Source organism: Eptatretus burgeri, chromosome 6 (assembly GCF_056783735.1).
Source record: "Eptatretus burgeri isolate ZD-2024b chromosome 6, Ebu_testis_v1, whole genome shotgun sequence".
Classification (NCBI taxonomy): Eukaryota; Metazoa; Chordata; class Myxini; order Myxiniformes; family Myxinidae; genus Eptatretus; species Eptatretus burgeri.
Window position 1 is genome coordinate 113,928,216 of NC_140966.1, and position 12,232 is coordinate 113,940,447.

A 12,232-nucleotide genomic window follows, 5' to 3' on the forward strand; every position below is an offset into this window, starting at 1 on the left:
ACCACCTCATCTGCCCAGGACCACTCGCACCTCGTTCCCTGCAACCACCACACCACATCCAACGCCCACTGCTTCAACATGGTTCCACTACCAACTAAGTCTCGCTTCACAAAACCAGGATCTGCACTGACCACTTATTTGTGCCCTCCTGACGATGCCGACTGCCCCGCCTGTTCAACCTGCCATTGGTGCCTTTGCTGGGCATTCATGCGGCAAATAGGGGGCACTGCATTCAGTCCCACGTTAATATGGGAGATGATGCTGTGTTGGAAAATAACTCAATTTCCACAAGTTGGATCAGCATACCAAAGGAGAATCTTTAATTTCGTATATATGGAGGAAGAACATTGAATGATTCACTGAAACATTCAAATGGTCTTCACTGAAACATTCGAATGGACTTCACTGAAACAGAAGCCCGAAACAATTCTTCTTAAACACAAGTTGACATTCCAAAGAATGGGAGGGGAGACATTTGGCAACTCAACTTCAGGATTAGCTGATAAGCATCAGGCAAAATAACTCAAAACTGCAATATGTGGCCACTTTGGGTGGGAGGGAGAGAATGACATAATCGTGGCAAAAGCTGCAATGTTATCAACCAGGTCACCCTGTTTCATGGGAAGACATTCCTTTCATCAATATGTAGGTCAAAAGACTCTTGGACAAAGGGAAACATTACTGACAGCCAATTCGACTATAGCATAGAAATTAAATTTATAAAGTACCAGCAACAATTATAATTGAGAGTACATGAATATAATTATTTTTCTTCCACAATGCGCATGACATGACCAGAAGACGAATGGGACCGTTTCTCAAGCTGTAAGCTCTGAGGGAGTGTGACGTCACACAAAGCAAGCTCGGAACCAACGGGCGCTGCACTCAAGGCTCGGGAGGTGGAGCATGACACTTGCTTCCTGTAGTCACGCCTGCGAAGAGTGTGACATCAACTTTGACCTCCCCCAAACTCAACCACTCCCAAACTGCCGAAAATGGTGGAACACTCGACATTCCACAACTTTATTCTTTTCAGGCTTGGCTGATTGTTCCATTTGGGCTTGGCTGGGTTTTCTCCTGCAGCTTGATTTTGACTGGACTGGTAGCACATGTATCAGGCTGAGCGTATTGGAGAGACGGGTGGAACGAGCGTGCTCTCTCTACGAGTGCACAGAGAGGCGGGAGGCCAAGCCAAGTTTAGGGTAGGAATTCGGCTCTCCTACCCTCACACGTTCTTTGTATACTTTCCCTGATTAGTCTCCTTTAGATGCACAAGAGGTTTCAGTGAGGGCAAAGCCCAACAAACTGTTCTGTTGAGAATGAACCACTGATACACACCTTGTCCATTTTTCCTCCAAGCGCAACCAACTTGCACCTCTTTACTATGCACTGCGACACTCCTCAGTTCCCACTTTCGATCTCTTACCCTCCCCACGTTTGGGATCAGGAGCCCGTGCCGGGTGAGAGAGGCCGACAATACACCTCAAACTTCTCTTTCTCTCTCTCTCTCATCTACCTTCCGTGGAAATGCGACTGATTGGTGCCAATGTTACGTGCAACGTAAGTAAGATGTACAAGGGGTAATTATAAGAGGTTAAATATGCAGTGTCTCTTTCTCTCATCTTTTTCCGCACATACACGGATGAATGCATGTCTGCCGTACGGATCAGTGGAAATAAAACCTCTTGTCTTTAATGTGCCATGTGATTTTCTTCCCATGTTCGTCCCCTGTGAATAAAACGTTCTTCCAGCCTGATTGTCGTGTATTGTCCTCATTGGTCCAGCCCAGTCCGCACCATTGTTAGATGGGAAGTTGTACCCCATTTGATTTGCTCAAATTTCTCTTGTTCCTTTCTACATTTCCCCGGTTGAGATTCTCATTGGCGTCTCTTGTGTAGATAATTAAGAAAGATTGTAGAGGGGGCTCATAACTGTCAAGAGAACAAGTTCTGCTCTGTGTATTTATTTTATTTGCTGTACATACCGTCCCTTCAGAAAGTATTCACACCTCTCGACTTCTGTCACATTTTGTTGCGTCACAGCCTGAATAATAAATTGATCAAATTTAAAAAAAAATTGTCACCGATCTACACAGAATACCCCATAATGAAAAGTGAAAATATGTTTTTAGAAATATTTACAAATTATTTAAAAATGAAAAGCTGAAAAAAATGTCTCGCGTCAATAAGTATTCAACCCCACGAGTTAATACTTTGTAGAAGCGTATTTGGCAGTGATTACAATTCTGAGACGTCTTGGGTATGTCTATCAGTTTTGCACACCTGGATTTCGGGATTTTCTCCCATTCTTCCTTGCAGATTTGCCCAAGCTCTGTCAAGTTGGATGGGGAGTGTCGGTGAACGGCAATCCTCAAGTCTTTCCACAGATTCTCAATGGGATTCAAGTCTGGGCTTTGGCTGGGCCATTCAAGGACTTTCAAGATCTTGTTGTGAAGCCATTCCAGTGTTGCTTTGGCTGGATGCTTGTGGTTATTGTCCTGCTGGAATGTAAATCTTTGCCACAGTCGAAAGTCTTTTGCACTCTGAAGCAGGTTCTTCTCAAAGATTTGTCTGTATTTAGCTCCATTCATTGTTCCATCTATCCTTACAAGTCTTCCAGTCCCTGCTGCTGAAAAACATCCCCATAGTATGATGCTGCAACCACCATGCTTCACGGTAGGGATGGTGTTAGATGGGTGATGAGTTGTGCTCAATTTTCACCAGATGTAGCACTTTGCATTCAGGCCAAAGAGTTCAATTTTCATCTCATCAGACGACAGAACCTTTTGTCTCATGCTCCCAGTCTTTCTCGTGCCTTTTTGCAAAGTCCAGGCACGCTATCACGTGCCTTTTTCTCAGGTGTGGCTTCCATCTGGCTTTTCTCCGATAAAGCCTGGATTTGTGAAATGCTGCAGAAAATGTTGTCCTTCTGGCAGGTTCTCCCATCTCAGCCAAGGAACTCTGTAGTTCTATCTTCACTTCCCTGACCAAGGTCCTTCTTGCCCAGTTGCTCAGTTTGGTCGGACAGCCAGCTCGAGGAAGAGACTGGGTAGTTCCATATTCTTTCCATTTCCTAATGATGGAGCTCACTGTGCTCTTGGGAACTTTCAACATTTTAGAAATTGTTTTATATCCTTTCCCAGATCTATGTCTCCTCACAACTCTATTTCAGAGTTCAACGGACAGTTCCTTGAACCTCATGTTAGAGTTCTGCTCTGACATGCACTGTCAACTGTGGGAGCTCATATAGAAAGGTGTGTTTCTTTCTAAATCATGTCCAATCAATTGAATTGGCCACAGGTGGACTCCAATGAAGTTGTAGAGACGTGTCAAGGATGATCAAAGATAATTCGATGCACCTGAGCTCAATTTGGAGTGTCAAAACAGAGGGGGTGAACACTTATTGAATCAAGACATTTCAGCTTTTAATTTTGAATTAATTTGTAAAAATTTCCAAAAACATGTTTTCACTTTCACATTATGGCATATTTTGTGTAGATCAGTGTCAATTTTTTCTAAATTTAATCCATTTTTTATTCAGGCTGTAACACAACAAAATTTGAAACGTCAAGGGGTGTGAATACTTCCTGAGGGCACTGTACATGCCCAACAAATTCCGCCCGTTGGATACGTGTCGCACCCTCACAAATACCCTAAATATGTGCTTTACCATTATTTTGTGAATAAAACCATTCGTACTGTATCGACGTGCCACAAAGATTTTCCCCGTGTTCCCCCGTGTCAATAAACCTGTACAAGTTTTCTTCAAACCTGCTCGTAGTGTCTTTTCCACATTGGTCAAGCATAGTCTGCACGAGTGATAGCCGGGAAGTTTTACCCCAACTGTTTTGCTCCATTAAATAGCCAGCGCTGCACTCCCTGTTCTGCTTGACTGTAATCCGAGTGCGCACTGAGGGCTCGAGCCATGGTTAGTTGGGATACACCTCCCCCCCAGCATCAACCATAACAATTGGTGTCAGAAGTGGGATTTAGACCTAGGGTGCGATTAGCGCATCCCAGAAATTTTAAAATAGCAATTACGGTAAAAAAATTTTTTATTTGTCTGTGGACTATGAAGGACCAAGACAAGCAGGTCCAGGTGGGATTAATTGATACAAACATGGAGGAATCTATGGTCCAGGAGGGAAATATTTTGGAGTGATTCTTTTTAGTATTTGATTGATTAGCCAAACTATGGAAAAATGACTGATAAATTGGGTAATGACATCAGGACTATAAGTATTGGCATGCGAGTTGGATAAGGAGAGGCATGGACTGGTCTGACAGGCACTGAAAGTGCATTGGGATGTGAGGTGCTGACCGGTGGGAGAGCCAATGCATCCTTTGGTGGGAGAGTGTGGGTGCCATAAAGGGTAAAAGAAGAAATGAGGCCACGGGAGATAATAGAGAGGTTGGAGCAATAAAGGTTGGAACAGGAGCAGCTAGAAACAGTGGCGAAAGAAAGAGAGGTAAGAGAAAGAAAAGGCAGAACGGGAGAGAGAGCGTGCATTGTGGGAGTTAACAGAACGAGAGAGAATGGAGAGAATGTTGAGCATAAAAGAATTGAAAGGGAATGCTTAGAGAGGGAAAAGCAGAATGGGATCCTCAAGAACGAGAAAGATTAGAGTGTTGAGAAAGAGAGCATCGGAAATAAAAGGGACGAATGATAAGAGATGAAATAAAAAACAGAAGATACAAAAGTAATGTTAGAAGAGGAACTGGTACAATGTGCTGAAATAATGTGTGGAGGTCAAGGTGGTGCATTGCAGGAACAGTTGGAGAGGATATGAGCCTTCAAAGCAGACCACAATGAGGGGAGTCCAGTGAAGGTGAGACGGTGTGAACCCAAGCCAGTGGATTGTGCGAAGGAGTGTTTGGCGAGTTTGGGGGAATTAATGAACCCGAGGTTCCTTGGACTGCTGTGTGTATCAAGCTCAAGTGTGTACTGATTGTGAGTATAACGGAGTGTGTGATGGGAGCGTGCAGCATGGAGTTAATGAGTGAGCGAGAGAGTACAGGTCATGCATGGACACAGACGGGTGTAACCGTTAGTTGGACTGACGATAGGATTGAGCCTCCTGAGGAGGGAAAATTTAAAACTAAAATGGCGTGTTTTGGTCCCGTGTGCAGGGAGTTTAAAAGATTAAAATTGGAAGTCCAAAGCAGGTCGGCGTGTGAAGCACCATGTGGCACGGTGCTTGAACATCCCATGCACAGATTGAGAAATTTTAAATTGTTTGGGTTTTAAAATTTTTCCATGGGAACCGTGGTGTGAGAAAGACGTTGAGGTGTACAATGTACGAGAATGGTGTGAGAATGGTCACAAGGTGGCTGCTGAATGTGTGAAAGTCTCATGGTGTGAGAGAGGAACTAAGAAAGACAGTGAGGTCGACAATGTACGAGAATGGTGTGAGAATGGTCACGAGGTGACTGATGAGGTGGCTGATGAGAGCGGTCGATGAAACTCAATTTCTCACTGTCCTTAATCTTCTCTCATCCCTCCAATCCCCCAGGAGCACCTTTGGCTGTGTTTTCCATTCTGCATCCACTACTTGCTTGTGTACATGCTGTACCACCATCTAAACGGTGATGATTACATTCAAATCTCCCTCTCCGTTTCTCCATCAACATCCACCAAATGAAAACCAACAATCGCAAAACACTCTTCCTCACATGCGGTAATTTCAACCTTCAACCTGCCAATTGGCTGCGAGTTGGTACCTCTTCCACCAAACAGTGTACTGCAGCAAAGGACTTCTGCAACTCCATAGATCTGATACAATCCGTAAACTCTCCGACCTGGATTTCTTCCACAGGCAAATCCTCCCTTCTGGACTTCGTAATGACAAACTATCATTCTAACATCTCCTGGTCTTCCACTGCTCCAACATGTTCATCAAATCATGTTCTTGTGACGCCCACATCACTCTGGCTCTTGTCAGAGAACTGCGTCAACGCCGTAGATTTTCAGTTCACTCAAGCCAACTGGCAGGGACCGCAAGCTGCCCTCCCAATTCAGGATTTGTTTCCTATCTGCACCGACTCCATATCAATGCTGCTTGGGAATCCTTCCACAAATGCCCATGCTCTCTCGTGCATAGATTTACCCCATCGTGTCTACAGTTACCATTCAGATCCGATGAACGCCTCGTACACTTTTTCCTCTGGCGAGGCAGTTGCCTTAAATCAACATGCCTTCTCATCCTGGAAGGCCAACCCGATCAAAGGCAACCTCAGGTCATTCCACAAAGCCTGCAGTAAGTGTGTGTCCACTCGGTTGAGCCAGAAAACAACATCTGGCTAACCGCAAGATTGAACTTTCAAACTCGTCTACTTCTGGCCTCAAAAACCTGGTGGTGCCTTATTAAGTGGAATCCTTCCTTTCCTCCATCAACCTTATCTCAGCCCATCACTCAATTTCTGATCTGGTCACTCCACCTTGGATATGTTGCTTCTGCTCTACCAACAAAGGATGGAAGCCCTCAATCTCAGGTAAGAGATCAATACAAGGCATCTCTCTGGTCATATCTCAAGATTTGAGACAGTGTAACACCCTGCCTCGCTCTCCAAACTCTCAGCCCAAGGCAAGCAAGGACACTAACTCTCATGGATCACTGACTTCCTCCATTCTCATAGTTAGCATGTGGCTTTCAATTGGATCATTTTCTCTCCTCTCCGTGTCAAGGCTGGCATTCTCCAAGGCAGTGTCTAAGGCCCAGTCCTGTTCTTAAACTTCATCACCAACCTTTCTGATTCTCTCAAAAACCCTCGTCTTTTCACTGATGACTCCATCTTCTTCCAAAGCATCACTCATTCTCCAAGTAGCAGGCAGCAACATCTTCCCTCTTTGTAAACTGCACAATAAAGAGCTTATCAAACAATTGGATTTTATCTTTAAATCCTGACAAATCACAAACTCTCACTCTGTCTTCCTGAAAGGACCATCTGGCAAACCCTCCAATGAAGTTTGTCAACTAACCTATTGAAGTTCAGTCTCCCAAACATTTGGACCTTAAAAATCAGCCACGGTCTCTTTTGTGCAAACCACAAATCTAAATTGGCCTCCAAAGCCAGTTGCTGCCTGGGCATTCTCTATCATACAAAGCCTTTCCTTGGCAAATCTGAACTACTAACAACTGACAAGGCCTTCATCCACAGCTTGATGGAGTACTGCTTTCCTATTTGGACTGCCCACCCTGCCTAACAACTTGCAAATGGTGATTGTGTGTAAACCAAGGTCCTCAGATTCATTGTTATCTCCCAAGATGAAGCTGGGTCTATGGGCCTGTACTCGAGCATCACAGACAGGTCGGTGGCCTGTCTGTCTTCGACCGCATCCTTTCTGGTCTTGCAGACTCTGCTCTTCCCCCCACCCCACCACCCAAAGTACCTCCAAGGTCCACATGGTATTTAATAGCAATCATTATTGTTCCATATCCAGGGAAATTCCTCTTCAGTGACACAGTACACTCAAAACATCATGTCGAAACATAAAACATCAAAAGGAATAAGAATAACAAGTAAAATATTGAAGTCGGATGAAACAGCAAAATGGTTAACAATTTCAATTGAACATTTGAATTACACGTGGTATAAATTACTTTTTGAAAATGTTCTTCTTGCCAATGACCCACCACTGTTGAAATTCCAAATATCATTTGTTCCGATTTCTCTCTCCCCCCCCTCTCACCTGTGGAACCAACTTCCTCGGTCTGTTCAATCTCATTCTTCCCTCCATGGCTTTATGATTGCTGTTCGCCACCTCTTCAGGTCGTAACCCATCCATACAAAGGATCTTTTAGACCCTCGTAAACCTTTCCCAAGACCAAACACCTTCCTTTCAAGGTGATTGTGTGATTACCCACTCTCCCTCCATCTCCATTTTCGATTTTTGTTCCATTGCACTTTCGTCCAAGGATTTTCCCTTTGTCTTCTTTCAGCATTACTCCCCTCATCCATTCTTTTTCCAAGTGTCCCTCCACCCCGATGTTGGTGCGTTTCACCCCTTTCCACTGTGTTCTGTCCTGTGTTATCACTCTTCCACGAGCCGTGACCGAGTGTCCAAAAAACATCAGTGAACCTGAGCTTATGCCCATCAGACAATTTCATCTCGAACTTTATACAAGTAAAATCCCAATGCACAAAGATAGCATGAAGACAAAGAAACGGTTAAAAAAGATGATATATGAGAAACTGAAAATACTTTTACAAAACATTAAAAAAAATTATTAATTAACGATAAAATTGCAAAACGGAAAGGAAACTGTTAACTAACATGAGAAGGGATGAATAAGAGGAAAAAAAAGAAATCAGCCATTTACATTGGTTTGCTTTCAGGTCCTTTCTGATCCTCTTCATCTTCCGACTTCTTGCTGCATGGAGGATGAAAAAGCAAAATCACAAAACATTTCATGAAAGGTACATTAAAAAAAGGTTCCTGAAAGTATTTCAACCGACTCGGCATCAATAACTGGCAACATGAGACCACCGGAGATGAACTCCTTGGATGCCGGGCCGAGGTGCTCCACGACATGGCAGATCAACAGGTGGTGGAGCGAGGATTTTTAATGCCTCCGCTGACCCATGCTAATTACCTCTGTTTTCTCCGCAATCGCTTATCCGATTGACACAATTTTCACTGTAGGTGTGACTACTCATGTAGCATTATATAATGATAATTATGACGTCATATGTCAGGTGGTGTGGTATCCATGTTGGATAAAAAAGGAAAATCTCTGGACCTCTGCATCTCTGAAACGACTCCATGGAAAAATTGAAACTTGGCACATGTTAAGTACTCCCGATGGAAAACAAGTTTTTTTTTTTTGATGATGTCATAGGTGGGTGGCTTCGTTATGACGTCATAATTGCAAATGTCGAATGCTTTATCCAATCAGTGTGAAAAATTTGAGGGTCATATCAGGATAAATTTTATGGGGGGGAAAATTGATGACATCATCGGTTATGTGGTTCGGCAGCCATTGTTTTTTTAACACCAAAACCTTCAAAAATCTTCTCCGAAATGGCTGAACAGATCGAGGTGAAAGTTTACAGGTATGATCGCCTGTCCATGAGGAACAAAAAGTTCTCCACCTATGATGTCATAGGTCATTTTGTTTGGCAGCTATGATATTTTGAAGAATAAGCATTTTAAAATCTTCTCCAGAGCAGCTTGACAGATCGAGGGGAAACTACACCCACACGTTCCCACAAGCCTATTGTCAGGTCAGGCCAGATCAGATCTGTGACTTGCCACAGGTTACATGTATACCTGTTACTAACCTGTTCCATGGTCGGGTTATCGGCGACAAAACCGCCTCCCTGACTAGGTTTGGGATAAAACATTTAAAAGGTAACACTGATAAATTTGCACGCTCACGAGCAACAAGTTGTTCTGAAAGGGAAAAGGAAAGGGTTAAATCTAAAATGGGAAGGTGTGAATGAGAGGAATATAAGGCATTTACATTGGTTTGCTTTCAGGTCCTTTCTGATCCTCTTCATCTTCCGACTTCTTGCTGCATGGAGGATGAAAAAGCAAAATCACAAAATATTTCATGAAAGGTACATTAAAAAAAGGTTCCTGAAAGTATTTCAACCGACTCGGCATCAATAACTGGCAACATGAGACCACCGGAGATGAACTCCTTGGATGCCGGGCCGAGGTGCTCCACGACATGGCAGATCAACAGGTGGTGGAGCGAGGATTTTTAATGCCTCCGCTGACCCATGCAAATTACCTCTGTTTTCTCTGAAATCGCTTAACCGATTGACACAATTTTCACCGTAGGTGTGACTACGCATGTAGCATTATATAATGATAATTGTTACCTCATAGGTCAGGTGGTGTGGTATCCATGTTGGATAAAAAAGGAAAATCTCTGGACCTCTGCATCTCCGAAACGACTCCATAGAAAAATTCAAACTTGGCACATGTCAAGTACTCCCCATGGAAAACAAGTTTTTTTTTTGATGATGTCATAGGTGGCTTCGTTATGACATCATAATTGCACATGTAGAATGCTTTATCCAATCAGTGTGAAAAAAATTTGAGGGTCATATAGGGATAAATTTAATGGGGGGGGGAGGGGGGGAAGTGATGACATCATCGGTCATGTGGTTCGGAACAAAAAGTTCTCCACCTATGACGTCCTAGGTCATTTTGTTTGGCAGCTATGATATTTTGAAGAATAAGCATTTTAAAATCTTCTCCAGAGCAGCTTGACAGATCGAGGGGAAACTACACCCACACGTTCCCACAAGCCTATTGTCAGGTCAGGCCAAATCAGATCTGTGACTTGCCACAGGTTTCATGTAAACCTGTTACTAACCTGTTCCATGGTCGGGTTGTCGGCGACTAAACCGCCTCCCCGACTAGGTTTGGGATAAAACATTTAAAAGGGTTAGGGTTAGCATGTATAACATGTTAGGTTAGGGTTAGGATAAATTTGCATGCTCACGAGCAACAAGTTGTTTTGAAAGGGAAAAGGAAAGGGTTAAATCTAAAATGGGAAGGTGTGAATGAGAGGAATATAAGGCATTTATATTGGTTTGCTTCCAGGTCCTTTCTGATCCTCCTCTTCATCTTTTGCATTGTTGCTGCATGGAGAGCAAAAAAGGAAATATCCAAGATATATTGTCAGCTCTTAGAATCCCCCAGATTTGTTCCGTTCAATCAATTTCTGCCTCATTACCTTTCCTAACCACCCACATAAAGCGCAATTTTTATTCTCGGCTCTGGGAAAAAAAAATCAAAGACAATGGTAAAGAGGTGATTAATTAGTAAAAAGGTAACATACAGATAATAGGAAAACATCTGGACAACAAAATCGGGGGAATGCATGAACCGTGACAGAGGAAAGAAAGAAACACTGTAAACTACAAGTAAGAAGGATGTATTACTCACCAGAAAAAACAACACGTCTCTTTGCTGATGGCAATACGAAAGGGGGGGAGGGAGAAAAAGAGGGGTGGGGAAGAGAGAGCAGGGAGAGTGAAGAGGTGGAGAGGAAAGGAGGGCGGGGGAGCGAGGAGGGGTGGAGGAAGGGAAGACAGTGTGAGGTGAGAGGAACAGAAGGCAGACATGTGGGAGAGCGTTAATTACGATTCATACTGTTACATCAAAATTATTCTGCATAGAATAACAGTGAAGATGCAAACAAAATAATGTCTGAAATCCATTTTCTACCTGTCATACGATAAACATGGTCTGGAGACAAACTTCTGTCGAGACATAAACACCGCCAGGATGCGTCCGGAGCCATGCTCTCCGGAGACAAACTCCCGTCCGGACATAAACACCGCCCGGCCATGTCCAGAGACAAACCCTGCCCGGACACGTCCGGAGACAATCACCGGACAGACATAACCACCGTCCGGATATGTCCATAGACAGAGAGAGGGAGAGAGAGGGAGGGGAGAGTGAGAGAGGAGATTTTGGAGTAGGGTGCTGCACTGTTTTGGAAAGGAGTGAAGCAAGGATGAGATAAAGAGAGAGTGGGGGATGGGGAAAGAGAGAGAGTGGGGGATGGGGATGGGGATGGGCCAGGAGGGAGAGATGGGGATGGGCCAGGAGGGAGAGATGGGGATGGGCCAGGCATCTGCCTGGGGGATGGCCAGACGGAGGCCCCTGGAGTACCGGCGGAAAGTGGACGCAGCGATGTGCTGCTCTGGCGCATGCTCCCATACCGGACCTGACCTGACCTGATCTGTAACTGGCTCAGTAGCCACATTACCGCAGTTGCCTTCATGGCAAGCTCCACAAGCTCTGGTGCATTCAAGGCCATGTTTTTGCTTATTGAATCAAGACATTTCAACTCTTCATTTTTCATTATTTTATAAAAATTTGTCAAAACATGTTTTCACTTTGTCATTATGGGGTGTTTTGTGTTGATCAGTGACAAAAAATTTAATTCAATCCATTTTAAATTCAGGATGCAACAACAAAATGTGACAAAAATCAAGGGGTGTGGATACTTCCCGAGGGCACTGTGTATTTCACTGTAATCAAAACAAAATGTTTTTACACAATGCTGATGTCAGTGGACCTTGAAACCAATTTTGAGTTTGGCTCTCTGAAGAAAAGAAAAATAATAAGAATTACAAAATGGGTATTTTGGGTTGGTCGATTATGTATTTTATCAATGTTGTCCAAAAGTTTAATAAACGTTCTTGGATGGCAAATACTCCATAGACGACTACAACGTACTTTATAGGTTTATAAGTTTGTGATTTGG

At 43.7% G+C, this 12,232-nt stretch overlaps 1 protein-coding gene across 2 annotated transcripts in view; it reads right to left on the minus strand.

The window, feature by feature from the left end:
• Window positions 1–297: 297 nt before the first annotated feature.
• LOC147025661 (uncharacterized) overlaps window positions 298–12,232 on the minus strand; it is a 61,383-nt gene continuing 49,448 nt past the window's right edge. Inside the window, exons 4-6 of one of the 2 annotated variants that reach the window (XM_085886881.1) lie at window positions 10,903–10,926; window positions 9,464–9,514; window positions 298–8,371 (exon numbers count right to left, since the gene is read on the minus strand). In XM_085886881.1, the coding sequence (XP_085743007.1) occupies window positions 8,317–8,371; window positions 9,464–9,514; window positions 10,903–10,926 (130 nt within the window). In that variant the 3' untranslated portion in view covers window positions 298–8,316. Of the gene's footprint in view, window positions 8,372–9,463; window positions 9,515–10,902; window positions 10,927–12,232 lie in introns of those variants that run through there. The other variant, XR_015059629.1, reaches the window with a different exon arrangement.